General features: G+C 41.6%; 1 protein-coding gene across 7 annotated transcripts in view; it reads left to right on the top strand.

The window, feature by feature from the left end:
• AMOTL1 (angiomotin like 1) overlaps window positions 1-19,448 on the top strand; it is a 97,717-nt gene that overhangs the window by 64,452 nt on the left and 13,817 nt on the right. For 4 of the 7 annotated variants that reach the window (XM_089512814.1, XM_089512812.1, XM_089512810.1 and 1 more), the window contains 4 exons: window positions 5,978-6,123; window positions 7,855-8,004; window positions 15,527-15,717; window positions 16,279-16,302. In XM_089512814.1, coding sequence (XP_089368940.1) covers window positions 5,978-6,123; window positions 7,855-8,004; window positions 15,527-15,717; window positions 16,279-16,302 — 511 coding nt within the window. The remainder of the gene's footprint in view (window positions 1-5,977; window positions 6,124-7,854; window positions 8,005-15,526; window positions 15,718-16,278; window positions 16,303-19,448) is intronic. The other 3 variants (XM_089512816.1, XM_089512815.1, XM_089512811.1) reach the window with 1 other exon arrangement.

Below are 19,448 nucleotides of genomic sequence, written 5' to 3'. Positions count from 1 at the left end.
TACCTCCTAGAAAGGAAGGAGAATCACTGTCCGGCACACTGGCAGAACTCAGTGGTTCAAGAAGGTTCTCTGCACTATTGACAGCTGCTCAGATTTTAACACCAACATGTATATCAACTTTTTGAATGTTTGAAGGGATGTCATGTAGATGATATAGCAAGGGGTTTTTTTGCTTCTGCTCCATAGACTAGGAAGAACTTCCAGATGGTTAAGAGCTTTTCAACAGACCTCAAAGAGTGGTGAGCTTTCCTTCACTGGAAGTTTGGAAGTTTTAAAAAGAAGTTGCATGGCCATTTATCAGGAGGGCTTTAGCTATATATCCTTGAATAGCATGGGGTTTGGACAGGTTAGCCCTGGGGACCCTTTGGACTCTGATTCTATATGACTGCCAGATTTCTGCAGTAGTGATGCAACCCCTCATGGGTTACTGGAGTTCCAATTTGTAAAGAAGTAGCTGGCAGCATAAAAAGGAGGAAGGCCAGGGAAGGGAAAAAAGAGAAAGAAACACAGCAGCACCTTTCAAACAAACTGGTTTTTATCTTAGCATGAGCTATGATGGATATAAAGCCACTTCTTCAGATGCAGTACCAAGTAGTATTAAGGTCTCAGGCACAAAGCATGTTTATACAGTTAAGCATATTTCTGAAGGATAGATATCTCACTCCCACAACTATTTGGAGTTCTGATGTAGCTCTTGGAAGTTTCCACCATTTGTCTTGAGAGGTTGTATTATCAATTCATAGCATGTAAGCAAATATAGTTCCTTGAAACAGGGTCATATAAAATAGCAAGGATCGTTGTCATCTAGGCCAGGCAGTTCAGTGCTCCAAATAGGTGATAAAGTGTTTCCAAGAATAGAAAAAGGGTTATACAGAACCTCCTTAAGCAGGTCATGTTTATTTATAGTTATGATACCTATGGCCACAGGACTTGGCATATGTCATGTACACAGTAGCCCTAGATGCAAAAGGGAAGTCTGGCATTCTGCAGTGTCTGCTAAGTTTTCCCTTGGGTGAATATAATTTTTTGTAAGACAACTCTGCTCTAAAAGGATCTTACCAATATTTCTCTAGGATATTAGCACCATCTTGGAGACTCTTTCCAAGAAATGAATGGCTCAGCTGTTATTTGTGGGCATCGGAATAATAGCCACGTCTGTGTATTTTCAATTTGTGGGATTATAGTATTGTTAGGTAGCCTTGTGGGCTACTCCCAACTGCTCAGCCAAGTTGGTGTGTGTGTATTAAAAGACATTGGTCCAATGTGAATAATAATAATAATAATAATAATAATAATAATATCATTATATATATATATTTGTTATATAGCAACAACAGTTAAACATTTTGTTTATTCTAATTATTTATATGCTGCCTCTCTCCCAGGAAGGTGACCCAAGGTGTCTATCCCTGCCAAAGGGGCATAGTCTAATAATCTCCTCTTCTAGTCCTCTCTTTTAAAGGTCTCAGTAAAGTAGAGTAGATTTCCCTCTCCATTGATATGGCACTGCTCCATTAGACAACAGTGGGATGTTTCACCAAAGGGGGTCGCACCAGCTGATCACGGGCCCAAGGTATTTTGCTCAACATGGGTGAAGCACATTTCCTTGACCCTAATCCTAACGACTGCTTTCAGAAACAGTTTATAATAACTGGCTGAGAAATAAAACTGTGGACATAAATCAGCAGTTAGATTTTTTTTCTTTATGTTTAATGTAGCTGAAATTTTAGCAGAACATCAGTGTCCTTTGCCTGTTTCCTGAGGTGTTCAGTCTTTGCAACAGAGGCAGCTGCTATCATCCCACTGGCCATGTTGGCTAGGAGTGTGGTAATTCTTGTCCAACACATCTGGGAGATGTCAGCGAGACTGTGGTACAGAGTGAAAATGAAGGGAACATATGTTCAACTGGGTGTCCTGTTTTGCAAGGAAATGTGGCCACTCGATTTGGTGCATGGGTAGCCTGTCACAAAAAAACAACAATATCATCTTTCAAAGAGAGGAGCAGAGGTAATATTGAAGAGGGAAGAGGTGTGGTGAAGAGGGTTGGTTGTCAGTAAGGGCTGTTGCTTACCCTTTTGGGCATAGGGAAGGACCCTTGGCAACTCTTTTGGACTCTCAGTGTTCAGCCATTCACCCTCATGTTCCTGCTAAGGGGTCTTTCATTTTGTCAAGGTCAAGAGGCCTCCAAATAAATGTCTGTTGCTGAATGAGCCAGCCTGCAGCTCATTCCAGAGCATGAGAACTGTGTGGAATGTTTGGCAGCAGCTGAAGCTGTAATCAGCTATGTGGATTCCTGTGTGTTCAGATGATTCACAAGCAATGCTCACTTGAATGGTGCAAGGCTAAATAAAGAACAGCAACACCCTCTGCAAGAAAGAGAAAGGATGTTGGTACTAGGAAACAGCTTTAGAATTGACAGCTGGTATAAAAGAGCAAGTATAAAAGGCCACAGCACTAGTTCCTACATTCTAGGAGCCATTTTGGTCTAATCACCACCTTGAAAGATTAAGCTGCTGCACATACAGGGTAGGTCTTTTTCTCTAGCAGCTCCTCAGTTGTGGAGATCTGGCTCTATCTTTACTGAGCTTCCAAAAGACAGCCTGAAGTATGTTAATCTCTCACCCCTTTGTGTTTTAACATTGGTTTTAGTCTGCTTTTCAGGTAATTTTCAGGTATGGATCGTTTCCTGTTTTTTTCTTATATTGTGATTTTATGGTACATCACTTTGGGGTACCAGACAAGTGCCTTAATAAATACAAATAAACAAAACAAGGGACTCTCTGTATTCTGCCTTCAAAGAGGCTTGTAGTCATCATGTAAATCAAATAAAATGGAATAGTGATAAACTCTCCAGTTCTGGATGGGATCACACTTCCCCTAAACGACTGTGTTTATAGCTTGTGGGTACTCTTGGACTTGTCGCTTCAGCTGTCATCTCAGGTGGATGTGACGGCCAGGAGTGCCTGTTATCAGCTTCTGCTAATTCGCCAGCTACGACCCTTCCTGGAACGGGAAAACCTAGAAACAGTTGTACATTCACTGGTAACCTCTCGTCTCGATTTCTACAATGTGCTCTACATGGGGAAACCCTCATGCCTTGCTCAGAAGCTGCAATTGGTCCAAAATATGGCAGCCAGATTGGTTACAAGGAGTTCGAAATTTGAACCTATTACACCTATCTTAAAATCCCTACACTAGCTGCCTATTAGCTTCCGAGCACAGTATAAGGTGTTGGTCATTACCTATAAAGCCCTACATGGCTTGGGTCCAGCTTACCTGAGGGAACGCCTCCTCCCATACAATCCTTCCCGCACTCTCAGGTCCTCTGGGAAGAATCTCTTGCAGTCCAAGAAAACCAGACTGGTATCGACTTCCCAGAGGACGTTTTCTGTTGCCAAGCCTGGAATGACTTTTCTGAAAAGTCTGAAAGAGATCCGCCATATAACATCTTTGGAGGCCTTTAAGAAGGCAATAAAAATGGATCTCTTCCGGCAGCCATTCCCAAATTGACCTCCTCGGAATGTTCACTCTCCAGTTGGGAATTATTGTTTTTAATGCTATTTTAAGGTTAGAGGGAGATAGGGAATTAGATTTTATATGTTTTGCTATGTTTTTACTTGTGGTTTGTTGTGTTCTATTTTTATTATTTTTATGTTTGTTGTTACCCGCCTCGATCCAACACAGGGAGAGGCGGGATACAAATAAATATCATCATCATCATCATCATCATCATCATGTATAGTACAGAAACAGGCAAGATCTCAAAGGATTTACCTGTGTTTTTAACAGCTGAAAAAAGTTGTCTCACTTTTGACATCGATGTGTGACGAAGAAGCCTGTGTGTAATGTATTTTGAATCTTTTGGTTGGCCTAAAAAAGGTATCATTACCAAATGGGGTTTTTTGCTCTATTTTGTAGCATAGCCAACACAGCTACCCCGGATATATAAATGAAACAATAGACATTGTATACTAATAGGCTCCAAAGATATCATGACTTTGTCTCCCTATTTCAGACAAAACCTGTTGATCCAGAAGATGTTTTATTGTTTCCTTCCTTCCTTCTTATTTTATTTATTAAATTGTTTTTATCCCATGTTTATAGCATGAGATCTTAGGTCAGCAAAGAGATAAAACAACATAACAATTCCAGATTAAAATCAGTAAATAATTTAAGACAAAAGTATATTAAACAATTCAAACAAAACAGCCTAAAATGACTACCAGAGTGGGTTTGTTGTTGTTGTTGTTGTTTAAAAAGCATGTGCAGGCTTATAAGTAAATAAGTAAAACTGCAAAAGTTTTAATAAAATGCTCCTTCCTGACCTAGCATCAAAGAGAACCAGACATTGCTGCCAGTTGGTTCTCTAAAGTGAGGGTATCCTATAAGTCAGGGTGCCATAGCCAAGAAGGACCTCTCCTGTGTCCTCCCACATTGTTTTGTTACCACTGGTGGGACATGGGTGAGTGTCCTTCAGAAGATTTCAGTCCTCAGGCAGGCATATATAAGGAGAAATACTCAAGTATCTAGGTCCTAAACTGTTTGGTGTTTTTGATGTGACCATCAGCACCTTGAATTCTTATCAGAATTCTTACCAGAAGCAAATTGGCAGCCACTTTTAGGCAGCTATCACTGCACCACTCACAATTGTGGGGCTGGTGCTGCTGCCCCCATCATGATCTCTTCTTGATCTGTCGCTTAACCCCACTTCCCTGACTAACGTCCTACCCAGCATGGCTTTAGAGCTTTTTTGGTTGAATTTTTTTCCCTTTTATTCTGCTTAGTTCCGGAGCTCTGCAGCCCCAAACTAACTCTTTAAAAGTTTTTTTTAAAGAAAGAAAATATTTAGAGAAAAAACTAAAAGGTAATTAGGGCCCTTCATAATAGTGAGGGGGAATGGGACGGGGAGGAGGAGACATTGGCACCACGTGTCTGGCAATCACTTCCTTGAATGACATTTGCATTTGCAGACTTGTGTGATTCCCAGGTCATTCACATGTTTTCCCTGTAAATGAAAAGGAATGGGTGAGGGACAGGGTAGCTATGGGAGGGAGGCATTGTTGTGTGATGAATTTCACCAAAGCCACTTCCTTTCTAGTGTACTTGCAGTTTAAAACCAGTGTGCAGTAATCTTCTTGGTTATCCCTGTTCTTTCAGGTTTTTTTTTCATATCCACTGTCATTTCGTCTGCCCTCCTCCTTTCACACTTTAGTTATATAAACCATCCGGCCCTCCCCACTGCCAATTTCTTTCATTCCTTCCTCCTGCTGGAAATACTGGATATACTGAAGTTCTGCGGCACACCTGAAAGTAGTCTCAGACCTACTGGTTGGCCCCAGATGACAGTTTGAATGGAGATTTCAACCTGGGCCTCCCTCATTCTAGTCCAGCATTCTCCAACCACCATACCATATTGGTTCTCTGAGTGTACTTCTGTGGTGTGATACAGAGTTGTTACATTGTGGTTCATACAGGAAATATTGGTATTTATAATAAGCAGAGTGCATAATGCCCCAATGCAACATGAGCTTCTAGTATAAAACAGGATAGAAATAATGCAAGATGTTCTGGTAAGGTTAAATAATAAAAGCTTACAGTACATTCATTGTTGCAAGAAATCCATCATAGATAGGAAAGCAAATAGACAAAAGAAAATTACGTATACTTCAGTAGGGAGAGTCCCTAATGCTGACTCTCATGTGTGCTGTGTATGAGCCATCCTGAGACTAACCCTTATGGATGCTTCCTTGTAAGTCAAAAGGTTGTAAAATACTAATACTGACTTTTGGAGAGAAGGAGGAAGTGACCTCTGTAGGCAGGGAGCAGAAAAAGCTTCAGTTACATATTTTAGGGGACATAGAGATGAAAACAAGATATGTACTTCAAAGTTTCCTCTCTACCCCAATTGTCAAAGAAACAAGCATTTGATGTCTCTTCACTTTCAACAATTGGTCTTGGCCTTTTGTCACCCTTCCAGACAAAGAATATTTGAAAGAGAAAGAGAAACTAGAAATGGACTTGGCGTCCATGCGCCTGACCAATGAGGAGCAGAGAAGGCACATAGAAATCCTGGACCAGGCTCTGAACAGTGCACAAGCTAAAGTAATCAAACTGGAAGAAGAGGTGAGATCAAGGCATCCTTCACACTTCTCTCTCTCTTTCTGGATTGCTCAATGAAACAAAAAGCTTGAGCAGAATGGCAGATTGCTGATATTGTTTCATTCTTACACTTGCTTCAGGAAAAGAACTACTTCCACAAAGCTGGTCTTATCCCCCTCTCACACATACACACACCACATATATACTCAATTTATTATTAGCAGTCACATCTAGAATCCAATCTTAACCTGGGGGGGGGGGGTCCCCTTGATGTCATCTGGTGCAGTAACTCATAGTGTCAACGCTCCTCCTTGACCTACTCCCATACTATACTATAAAGAATCCTTAGTAATGGTTTTTGTACTTAATATTACAGATAAACGTAATTCCCATATATCACTGAAATGGTAATAGTTGTGACACAAATAACTAGCCAAATTTTACCTTTAAAATACAACATCATATGCATAGCCTAAATGCATTACATGTACATAGATTCATTTGGTTAATGTGACAATTTGTTAAGATGTGATGTTTTTAAAGAAACTTTAAAATAATTTTTTAAATTAATTTTTAAAAACTGGGGCTTCTCCTTCTTGCTCCCACTGACCCACTCACACCATCTCTTCAGCATTTAAAAGATCACAGGCAAATGCCACAGCCTGTTTCTGCCAAAAAGCAGATGTTTGGGGAACAGCGGTGTCACCTGCCCTTATCAGCCTGGTGTGGTCCACACTTCCCACACCCCCTAGTGACACCCCTGCGGTCTGGATCAGTTTCTCAATATTTTTTCAACATATAGTTCCAATGGTTGTCAGGACCCAATAGAATGAAAACTCTTAAAACAGTATAGGAACTTTTGCTTCCCAGTGGAGGCATCTGTGAAGACTCGGAGGGTGCTTTTTTAGCACCCTCCCATGCATTGAAGTCCCCTCCTCTGATCACTTCCCTAGTTGTGTCTCTTTAAATTATGAAGACTAACAAAAGCTAAGGGTCTAAGGAAGAGAGTGAACAGTCTTGAGAACTTTCTGAGTGGCAATGCTAGAAAAAAAAAATTAAACGGAGGCACCAAAGAAGCAAAGTAAATTTGGGTGGCCAGGAATGGGGGGAGCTTTGTCCCATCTGTTAAATATCTGGAAGAGAGTCAAGAATGTATTACATTTTAGTGCTTCCATTTCAGACATACTTTCTCCAAAGTTGGCTATATTGATTTTGATACTTTCTCCAAAGTTAGCCATATTGATTTTACTAAAGTAAATTTTCAAGAAGGCATATAATCTTCTTGAATTTCTAGTTTATGATTCAGCCACACTACAAGTGAAATGTACCTTTGCATTTAATATATAGCTCTTTTTTTTAAAATGCACATTTTAAAAGATTTTGTTCCTTGGGTGCAAGGAACAAATCAGTTATTGAGATGGCTGCAAGCTAGGAGAGAACATTTAACCCTTTCCTCCCATGCCACAGTCCTGGTGGCTGATTTCAAATACCTGAAGAGCTGCCATGAAGAAAGTGGAGTAGATGTGTTGTCTTTCTGAAATGATAGCTCTAGAGCCAGCATGTGGAAATTTCAGGGATGGAGATTTCAGGTAGGAGGAGCTTCCTAACAGAGGATGGTCATCCTGCTAATGATATTTAACCAAAGGTGAGGCTGTATTTTCATCCTGCAATTGTTAATCTTGCATTGAGAGGGAGTTGGACCAGAAACTGTTCATGATGCCTTCCAAGACTGAAATTCTATGATTCTGCCCACAGCTGCGGAAAAAGCAAGCACACGTTGAGAAGGTAGAGAAGCTTCAGCAGGCACTGACACAGCTTCAGGCGGCTTATGAGAAGCGAGAGCAGATGGAGCGTCGGCTTCGTACAAGGCTGGAGAGAGAGCTGGAATCCTTGAGGCTCCAGCAGGTGAGATGAACTCAGGACTGTGCTTCCTGCAGACTCTTTAAAGGCTCAGTTCAGATCTGTGGCCATCCACATCCAGGTCGCTGGTGTGACAACACTATCCTATTACCTTGTCATTGTGTTCTGACTGGTCAAACCCTACAGTTGTGGGTATGTAGCATAGTGAGTCACATTCAGTCATTTTGATTAAGTGGGAAGCCACTACGCCAGCTTCTGCTAGGGATGGAAAAGAAATTGTAGGAGGGGGATGAATTTCTCTTTGAATTATCCATTTTTGTTTAAGCATAGATCTTCTTTTACAGTGGAGCCTCGGGTTACGAAAATAATTCGTTCCGCGGCCGCTTTCGTAACCCGAACGGCTTTCGCAAGCCGAATCCCCATAGCCGCTAATGGGGAAAAGCCGCGATTTGGTGTAAAATCGCGGCAAAAAGCACCAAAAGTTTTTTCGGGACCCGAAAAAACGTTCGTAACCCGGAACAATTATTTCCAATTGGATTTTTTCGGGTCCCGAAAAATTCGTAACCCGGGTATTTCGTATCCCGAGGTTCCACTGTATTACTTTCTGGATTGCCCAATGAAACAAAAAGCTTGAGCAGAATGGCAGATTGCTAATACTGTTTCACTCTTACACTTGCTTCAGGAAAAGAACTACTTCCACAAAGCTGGTCATGGCAAACAAAATTCCTTTTGGCTTAGGAAGTGGGAAAAAGGCTATGGCTTGGCCTTTTCTTTCTTTACTTTCTGAATAACACTAGGTTACTTAGGGGCTGTCACTATCTCCTGGCCCAGCCAATCCCTGTTGGTTCATCAGGACCTCACAGTGGCTTTTGGCACTGTTGACCATGGTATCCTCCTGGACTGTTTTTTGAGGTGGCATTTCAAAGCACTGTTTTACAGTGAGCTCCATTCCTTCCTGGAGGAGCAAGCCCAAAAGGTGGCACTCTTCAGCTCTGTGGCATCTGGCCTGTGGGTAGGGTTGCCATAAGTCTGGATGTCCAAACCGGGACAAATGTAGGACAGCATTTTCAAATGTAGGACACTTTTTTTTTTAACATGGAGGAACCCCCCCCCCGCTCCTTCCCAGCCTCTGTGGAGGCTGAGGCCCCCTCAGCGGCTGGGAAGGAGCCCGCGGGGCCACCCGTGCAGGCACCCTCCTCCTCCTCCTCCTCCTTCCCGGCCTCTGAGGGGACCGAGGCCCCCTCAGAGGCCGGGAAGGAGGCTGCGGGGTGCGCGCGATCGCCGGATCGCGAGTGGCCTCCTTCTCCTTCCCGGCCTCTAAGAGGGTCGAGGCCTCCTTAGAGGCTGGGAAGGAGCCCGCGGGGAGCGCGTGATCGCGACGATCACGAGCAGCCTCCTTCTCCTTTCTGGCCTCTAAGGGGGCCGAGGCCTCCTTAGAGGCCAGGAAGGAGCCCACGGGGCCGCCCGCGATCATGGTGATCGCAGGCGGTCTCCTCACTCCTTCCTGGCCTCTGTGGGGAGGGTGGCACACCGCCTCCACCTCGCCTCCTCTGCCCCAGGCCTCGCTGCCCTCCTCTTCCTCTTCCGCGCAGCCATGCGCAGTGGAGGAGGAGGAGGAAGGCAGCGAGGCCCCGTGGGCCGCGGCCAACCCAGCTGCAACCGGGGTTGTCCCGGTTTTTGGTGGCACCCGGGATGGGAGGGGCCCGGTGCCGCCAAAACCGGGAAAATCCCGGTTGCAGCTGGGATATGGCAACCCTACCTGTGGGGGCCTTCAGGGCTTAGTTTTGTCCCCATGGTATTCAACATCTACATCAAAGACGGGCAACTGTGGAAGGCTAGGGGACCACAGGAGACACTCAGACCACTATTCCACCCACAAACATATCAAAAAAATTATTGTGCGCTCAAACAACATTTATGGGTGTTTTGTTATGTTTTAGACTTCTGTAGGCTGTTTTAGGTCCAGTAGATACCTTTTTTTTAACAACTGGAAATGAGCAGAAATAATTTCCAGTTCATTTCCTGTTTAAAAAAAAAAGACTTTTCCTGGGCCTCGATTGGCCCAACAACAGGTTGGTGAACCAAAAACATGACAAAAATGTCCACCACATCCCCTAGAGTGTTTTTTGGGGGCAAAACAATTTTTTGGGGAAAAAATTATCCCTGGAGTCCACAAAAATGGGTCTGGGTGCCATATGCAGCCCAAAGACCACACTTTGCCCACCTCAGACTACATGAAACTACAGAGAGAGTTTGCCCAGAATTGCAGTTTGGTGCCACCAGTGTGCTGATAGCACTCAACTCAATTTCCTCTTTCCACCAAACTCCAGGGAAGCTGTTTCTTTTCTAAGACAGTGTCTGTCATCAATAATGGATTGGATGAGAGAGAGCAAATTGAAGTTTAATCTAGACGGTAGTGCTTCTGGTCGATTGAAAGGTAGATCAAGTAACAGAAATGTGCTGGATGGGGGTCACACAGAAGACATAGGTTCACAATTTGAGTGTACTCCAGGGCTCAGTATTGAACCTCGCAGACAGGTCTCTGCAATGGCCAGAAATGCATGTGCACAGTTAATGCTTTTATGGCAATATGCTGTACCTGGAGACACCTGATCTGGTCATGGTGATGCATGCCTTAGTTTCATCCCACTTGGATTACTGTAATATACTCTTGGGGCTGCTTTTGAAGAATGTTTGGAAATGTGCTGTACTGTTTTTAATTTGCTTCAGAACGTTTGAATTGTATGTTTTAAATAGCTTTTAGTGTTGTTAATAGTTTAATCCCATTTTAATATTGCTCTCTAAAAATTTTTTGATTGTGTTACTTATTTTAATTTGCAAGGTACATTGAATCCTAGTTTGGATCAAAGGCATAGTATAAATAAAGGTGATAATAACAACTACCACCATCAAAAACTCCTTGTGAGATTACAGTGGGTGGGTGTAGTGGTAGTGGTGGAGGAAAAAATATGAGATAAACATGCAATAATATATACTAATTTCTGATTTCAGTGACAAGCTTTGTCCACTGTCTGTCAGTGAAAGAAAGCAGTCAGTACTGCTTTATGATCTGCTTTCACATGCTCAGCTGGGACTGCCTATGTCCACTTTTGAAGAATTAAAAAAAATGTTTGCAAGTACTTTTATTCAGCATGCGTGTGTTACATGCTTACACAAATCAAAACAATCAGTGTACAGTCCTCCCTCTGAATTTGCAAGGGATCCATTCCAGACCCTCCCTGCGCAAATGTGGAAATCCGCAGATATTCAAGCCCCATAGGCTTGAATGGCCACACCTCTGGCATGCGTACCATTAACTTTAACAGAGGTTGCCACTCTGCAAATAATCAAAACCGCAGGTCTGTGAAAACGGAGGGGCGACTGTGGTTGCATTTAACTGTTGGTCCAGAAAGCACAGAGAATACCTCAAACATCAAACTTGCATAATAGTTTGCAAGAGAAAACCCACTGTGATCCCAGGATATTTTCTAGCACAGACATCTTGAAAACCTGCTTGACTTTCTAGTGTACTAGGAATTTAAAAAAACCCACCTTGGCTTACTCTTAGGCACTGTGTATGTCTTTAGAAACTTAGAAATTAATGTGTATTTACTGATTTGTGTAAAATACCACATCATAGTCTTTTCATGGAGCAAAAAAATGTGATATTTTTTAAAAAAATCTAAATTCTGTATTAGAAGTATTCAGGGTTAATAACCCAAACTGGAAAACCTTTTCTAGAGACAAGAGCCTACCTGTGTTCATTTAATTATTGGCTTATACTAATCCATATGCCTCAAGACAGACTTCTGAAGCCAGGTTTTTCTGAGCAAATTCTACCAATTCAATTACTTGGCTTGAGAAAAAGGGTCCTTTGATTCAATTAAGGGGCTTTTCTAGGAATGACTTTATAGGAATCTCATTGTCAGCTGCCAAGCTGGAATTTAAGAGATGCCTTAGGGATGTTTTTATGCAAAGGGATCTGTGCTGTTGAGGACAGTTCATTACAAAGCCCTTGGGAATTACAGATAACTAATAATAAATTCCCTTTTCCAAGAACAACAGTACAAATGCATTATACTATAACTGTCATCCTTTTTTTGTTGTAATTGTAACTGCTGTCTTACTTTCATAGTTATGAGGGAATGGCTCTACCAAATGACAAAGGTGTAATATTTCACAGTTCAGGTATTAGATTCTTTGGCACTTGCTGCTGCTGAGGAAAAAAAATAACCAAGGCATAAAACATTTAGATAGTTTTGAAAAATGGGAAAATAAAATGTTACTTTGTAAAAATTGCAACAATAATAGTCCATAAAATCTGTTTCACACTACATAATTATAGTGCTTTGATGCTACTTTAACTGCCATGGCTACATGCTTTAGAATCATGTAGATGTGTAGTACTATGAGGTATTTAGAATAGTCTGTCAGAGAGCTCTAAGGCCTCTTTTAATCTACAAATCTAAGGATCCTGTTGAACAGCCACAGCACTTAAAGTAGTATCAAAGTGCTATAACTGTGCATGAGAGCCAGCATGGTGTAGTGGTTTGTTGTAGTAGAACTCCAAGAGACTAGACTCTAAATATCCACTAGGCTGTGGAAACCCGATGGATGACCTTAAACAAATCACACATACTTGGCCTTAGAGGAAGGCCATGGCAAACCTCTTCTTGCAAAGAAAACCCTAGGAAAGAATCACTGTAAGTTTGAATCCTTAAAGATGCATAGCAACATAATACTGCAGTGTGAAAGAGAACAACCATATATATTCAAATAAGTTGGCCTCATGTATAAGTCGAGGGCAGGTTTTGGTGCCAAAATTACAGATTTTGATACAGATAAGTTGAGGGTAAAATTTAAGGGCATGAAACAAAGGATCCAAAAGATGAAGCAAAGGAAACCAGTGTTAAAGAACTTAGAAAATTCCAACAAGCATAACGATTTGTGCTCATACTAAATGGATGGATGAGACAGTAGACCAGGTCAGTGCTTCCAGGACCGATTACACTCTTGTCTTTCACCAGTGGTTGGTTTCTTTTTTTATATAGGAGTTAAAGTATAGTACTTACATTGACCCATGGATAAGTCGACTTCGGGTTTTTGGCTCAATTTTTGGCTACAATTTCTATAGACTTATACATGACTATATATAGTGACTGCTTTTAAACTTGGAAGTTTAACATAATTAATAACTTTAAAAAGTAATTTTCTAAGCTTTTGCAGTGATATTGTGTAGGAAATGGACACTGACATATTCTGATTAATTTCTTTGCATCTATGTAAACATATGTGTTAGATCTGTTCTAAATTTGTCCTAAGGAAAATTTCAGTTTCACTGAGATTTTACCCCTTTCAGCAAATATCTTCTGCTATTCTGAAGTGGCATGATTAGGAGATACATTGAAGATTATATATATGAGGTTTGGGCCTAGAAGGTACCTGAGGACATTTATGCTTTAAGTGATTTCAGTCATATTGTCTTGGGGAGTCAGTGTGACATAGTGGTTTCAGTGTCGTACTATGTCTCTGGAGATCAGGGTTCAAATCCCAGCTTGGCCATGAAACCCTGTGGGTGACCTTGGGCATGTCACATGCTCTCAGCCTCAGGGGAAGGCAATGGCAAATTTCCTCTGAACAAATATTTCCATGAAAACCCCCATTATATGTTTGCTTTAGGGTTGCCATAAGTCAGAAATGACTTGAAGGCAAACAACAACAACAGCAAGAACAACAACATATTGGGTATAGAGAACGAAAGCAGGAGTTTGCATTCAGTTACTAATGCTAACCAGAGTAGATCCATTGATTCAGTGAGAATATACAAGGGCTGGTGATATCATTCAGCAGTTAATTCATTAGGTCTATTCTAGCTGGGACTAACTTTTGGATTTAGGTCGCTGATGTGATTTATGTAAATCTTTAGATGTTGGATTGTAGCTTCTAATATTCCTCACCATTGACTACCATTGGCTTCTGGGAGTGGCAGGCCATCAGTATATGGAGAGCTACATGTGCCCTATACCTGATTTAGGCCAAAATTATTGAAAGATAAGAGGTCTATGCACCAAATAGCTTACCCTGTGCCCCTAAACCAGCATATTGGCCTAAAGTGTGGTGGATGACATTTTCCTCTCATGAATATTGAAGTAAAATTCAGTTTCCAGTCCAGTCAGTTTCTACACATGGAAATAGAGAGGAGGTGTCATCTTTGTCTCCAGCAACAAAATGTCATGGGCCCTGCAATTCAGTAAGCACATATAAACAGAGTGCCATAACATACAAAGAGACAGGATTCCAGATATTCATGTAAAGGCATCTTTCAACATAAAATGGATCCTTAAAAAGACAACCCTTTTTGAGGAGGCTTTAACACACATCTGGCAAACATGGATCTCTTTTGTTGCTAATGTGTTGCTCGATTTCTTCAGCTAGTTACACAAGGAAGAGAAAGTCTGGTTACATACTGCCTAAAAGGCAAGGGAAAACAGCACACAAGAAAGTATTTTTGGCTTACTGAGTGGGGCCTGCTGAGGACCTGGCAGCACATAAATAGAAGAGCATTTAAATAGCTGTTTCAGAATTTGTCTCCCTTTAGGATATGCATATCCATAATCACAAGATCAGATGCAGGCATTTTTCCAGTACTCAGCATATTACAGGTCAAGTATCCCTTATCTGAAATTCCTAAGTCTGAAATACTCCAGAATCCCAAATTGACCACATGGGTGGCTGAGATCGTGACACTTTTGCTTTCTGTGTACATAAACTTAGTTTCATGCACAAAAATATTTAAAATGTTATGTATAAAATTAACTTCAGGCTATGTTTAGGGCAGTAGAAAGAGAAAGACCACAATGCCAGATAGTTAAGATGCAATCAGGGAGTGCCAGAGGCCTGAGCCTGCAGAGTCTGAGCAGAGCAGTTGAGGACAGGGAATCTTGGAGATGTCTCATCCATGGGGTTGCCATGTGTTGAGGGCGACTCAAGGGCAATTAAAGACAATAACAATAGCAAATGTTTATAAGGTGTATATGAAACATAGATGATTTTTTTTTAGACTTGGGTCCCATCTTCAAGACATCTCATTATATGAGATATCATGTTTATATCTATCTATCTATCTATCTATCTATCTATCTATCTATCTATGATATAAACCACCTCTGCTAACAAGCCATGGATTCTGAATAAGCTACAAATCATACTCTGAACCTATGGTTTCTTGTTAACGTATAAACTATGACTTGTTTAAACTGTAGCCTGTTGTGATACCTAAACCTGCAATGATAGCTTGTCTATAGCTTCCTACCCCAACTGCCCACTCTGGAAACAGAGCTGACTAAAGGGGTCAGAGAAAAACAACATAGAAATGGGAATGCAAGCTATGGTTTGTTTGCTCATCTCTGGAATTTGTAGCTTTAAAACAAAACCCAGTTAATATAAATCAGTTTCCAGGAAGTTACATGCTGCTGTAGATGAATCTCATATCTGGTCCAGCAGATAGCTTCTTGTGTTATGTTTAGAATAAACCTTTTAAACTGGATTTTCAACTGTTTCACTCCAGAGGCAAGGAAACTACCAGGCTGCCACCTTACCAGAGTACAATGTGCCTGCATTAATGGAGTTAGTACGGGAGAAGGAGGAGAGGATTTTGGCTCTGGAAGCTGACATGACCAAATGGGAGCAAAAATACCTAGAGGAGAGTGCAATCCGGCACTTCGCCATGAATGCTGCAGCCGCTAGTACAACAGAAAAGTAAGACATGGCTAAACAAGGCTACTGTTTTTATGCTTTCTGTTTGTCCATGGGAAAAAAGGAGGTTAGACAGAAAATCCAAAATGATGTATATACTTTCACAAAATATGGACAAGTTGTTGTATTCATGTAGTGTTGTGATTTAATAAACTGCAATATGATTGAGGTTTTTTGCCCCAGGCACACAAACCCTCTGTTGCAATTATTAAACCAGGCAGTCTCTGAACATAATTTCCCTTCTTTTTTCTAAAATGGAAAATGATAGTTTCCCATTTTTGCTAAACTGTACAGTGATGGTTAGCTGCATCACCTCAAACTAGGATCTTAAACTAAGATATAACTCAGTTTAAAAGGTTTAGGCTTCTGGTTATTTCTGAAGCTGATAACTGTGGTTTCCTAGTTTGCATGAAATGGAAAACTGGTTCACTAGGGACTTCCTGATTTGATTGCTCATGCTGTGGAGAAAAGGTAGGAATTGTCTGCATTGTTAAAAGAATTGTTTGTACCATAGCTTATTAAAATGAAATATGATAATTCAAATCAGGTCTTATTGTTCCACAGAATTCTTCTCCAGGGAGGAATGAGGTGAGTCATCTTCTGCATGAAAGCAGCAAATAAAGACTCTCATTTGGGAGACCTGGAAATCCAACATCACTTGTTTTCTTTATATATCGTAAACTTGTAGAACATCAGAGCTAGACAGTACATTGAAGGGAATTTAGTCCAACTCCTTGCTCGGAACAGGAATTTTGCAACTACAGCATTGTGATGTTCAGCCTTAAATACTGTACGTCCAGTAAAAGAGAGACCACTAGCTCTAGAGACAGTCTGTTCCACTTTTAAACAGTTCTTGACAATCAGAAATTTCTTGTAACATTTAGCAGGAATCAATTTCCTTGCCATTTCTGTCCTTTAGTTGCAGTCCAGCAGTCCAGCCCTCTGAAGAAAGAGAGAACAGTCTGCTCTGTTTTCTTCGTATAACTGTTTAGTGGATATTGCTTACCACAATATGCTTTTTGTAAAAATTGATGTGAGAGCCAGTTTGGTGTAGTGCTTTGTCTTTTGGACTAGGACTCTGAAAACCAGGGTTCAAATCTCCATTTGGCCATGGAAACCCACTGGGTAACCATGGGCAAACCCCCTTCTCAACAAATCATGCCAAGAAAACGCCATGATAATGCCAAGAAAACCCCATAAGTCAGAAATGACTTAAAAGCACACAGCGGGGTTGTTCTCACTACGTGAAACCCCGCGTTCTGAATCGAATCCAAGGAGTGGCGTTCCTATTAGGATCCGATTTAAACCTAGAACGGTTCTAGAGCAACCCGCAATCGTCTCCACTACAAATCGAATTGTAGAGCGGAATAAAATTTTGATTCGAGTTTTCCTCATTTAACACGTGTTAAAAAAACACTAGGGTCTGACCTGCGTTTTTCCATTGATTCGATTTAGGAACCGGAGCATTTAAATAGGAACGATAGCCTTTGAAATTGCGTTAGATGAATGGGAGGAGCGGAGTGCGATGGGGCTGTCCTTGGGGGAGTTGCCCTTTCTGTCCCCATCCGTCTGGCTGTCGCCATTTTTGCTTCCCTCACCCCTTTGTTCGCTGGTCTTTCAATAAGAGATAAGGATTTTTTTTTTATTTTTTATTTTAATGGTTTACAGGCGCTTAATCTCTTCAGCGCTTTAAGCGAGGAGCCTTCCCTTCCCTGCCTGGGTGAGATCAGAGCCCAAGCGGGCTGTCTCTCCCCATGGGGCGTACAAAGCGAATTTAGGGAACCGAAGCTCTTTCCAGAGGAACTATGGGATGGGTTTCGCAGGAAATCCCTGCTTCATGGCTCCCAAGACAGTCCATTCTATTCTATTTCAGTCTATTTAGCCAGTGTTTAAATCTCTCTATTTATCCATCCATCTCTATGTATCCTGTCTGTCTCTCTGTTTGTCCAACCATGTATGTATTTATCTACCCATATACATCTATCTATCTATCTATCTATCTATCTATCTATCTATCTAATTATCCAGTCTATCTCTCTGTCTAGCCAATGTACCTATCTAATTAGTCTGTCTGCATGTCTCTCTCTCTCTCTCTCTCTCTCTTTCTCATAGCATAGTAATCGCCAGCGTGTTGAAAGGGGTTTGAGCGCTGGATTATGACTCTTTGGTCACCTTGGGCCAGTCACACTCTCTCAGCCTCTGGTGATGGCAAAAGCCTGCTTACTGGAATCCTATTCTATTACTCACTATTCTTAGATAGCTCTGCAGTGATTGATATTTATACTGTTTGATACTGATGTGGTGGTTTTCTATAGGAGATTTTCAATGTTTATGTCAATAAAAAAGACTTATGCTTTGTTTATATGTTTTATTCTTAAGTCATGGCCAGTTTTGCAGAGTTAGGATTTCCTCAAGTTGTTGGAGCAATTAATGGGTGCCACATCAAAATCATTGCTCCTGCTCATCAGGGTGCGCAATCTTCCCCAAAGATTCTCTCCCCATGGGGCGTACAAAGCGAATTTAGGGAACCGAAGCTCTTTCCAGAGGAACTATGGGATGGGTTTCGCAGGAAATCCCTGCTTCATGGCTCCCAAGACAGTCCATTCTATTCTATTTCAGTCTATTTAGCCAGTGTTTAAATCTCTCTATTTATCCATCCATCTCTATGTATCCTGTCTGTCTCTCTGTTTGTCCAACCATGTATGTATTTATCTACCCATATACATCTGTCTATCTATCTATCTATCTATCTATCTATCTATAGCCAATGTACCTATCTAATTAGTCTGTCTGCATGTCTCTCTCTCTCTCTCTCTCTTTCTCATAGCATAGTAATCGCCAGCGTGTTGAAAGGGGTTTGAGCGCTGGATTATGACTCTTCTCCTTCCCTCCTTGCCATCTCAGACCCAAGGCAGCGATGCCTTCGGTTTGGGAAGGCAAGGAGGGAAAGAGTAACGGCCCGAGCCAACTTCTCCTTCCCTCCTTGCCATCTCAGACCCAAGGCAGCGATGCCTTCAGTTTGGGAAGGCGGGGAGGGAAGGAGAAACGGTCCGTGCCAACTTCTCCTTCCCTCCTTGCCATCTCAGACCCAAGGCAGCGATGCCTTCGGTTTGGGAAGGCGGGGAGGGAAGGAGAAACGGCCCGTGCCAACTTCTCCTTCCCTCCTTGCCATCTCAGACCCAAGGCAGCGATGCCTTCGGTTTGGGAAGGCGGGGAGGGAAGGAGAAACGGCCCGTGCCAACTTCTCCTTCCCTCTACCCACTGAAACCCACTGCCTTCTCTTCCTTGATCCCGTTTTCCAACCCTGGGCTTTGGATGCAGAACAGTCTCTACCCACTGAAACCCAGTGCCTTCTCCTCCTTGATCCGATTTGGCAAACACACACACACACACACACACACACACACACTACAGACAGACAGACCGACGGACACACACACACACGATTATATATGAATACTCACACACACATGCATATATATATATATAAATGCATAAACACACAAACATATAGATATATATATACACATATTTTTGTGTGTGTGTTTGCACACATGTATATATATATGCATATGGGTGTGTGTGTGTGTGTGTGTGTATATATATATATATATATATATATGGTAATTATAAAGTAACAACTTTTTTAATTTATGAAAAAACCCTCATCTGTAGTTCCAAACCCACTGTAGAAATAATACAGTTTGAGACCCCTTAACCTGCCCTGGCTCAGT

This window comes from Sceloporus occidentalis, unplaced genomic scaffold (genome assembly GCF_023333645.1).
Source record: "Sceloporus occidentalis isolate IW3139 unplaced genomic scaffold, rSceOcc1.0.p SCAF_2, whole genome shotgun sequence".
Lineage (NCBI taxonomy): Eukaryota > Metazoa > Chordata > Lepidosauria > Squamata > Phrynosomatidae > Sceloporus > Sceloporus occidentalis.
The sequence above is the reverse complement of the archived record's forward strand: the minus strand, read 5'-3'. Positions and strand labels throughout refer to the sequence as shown.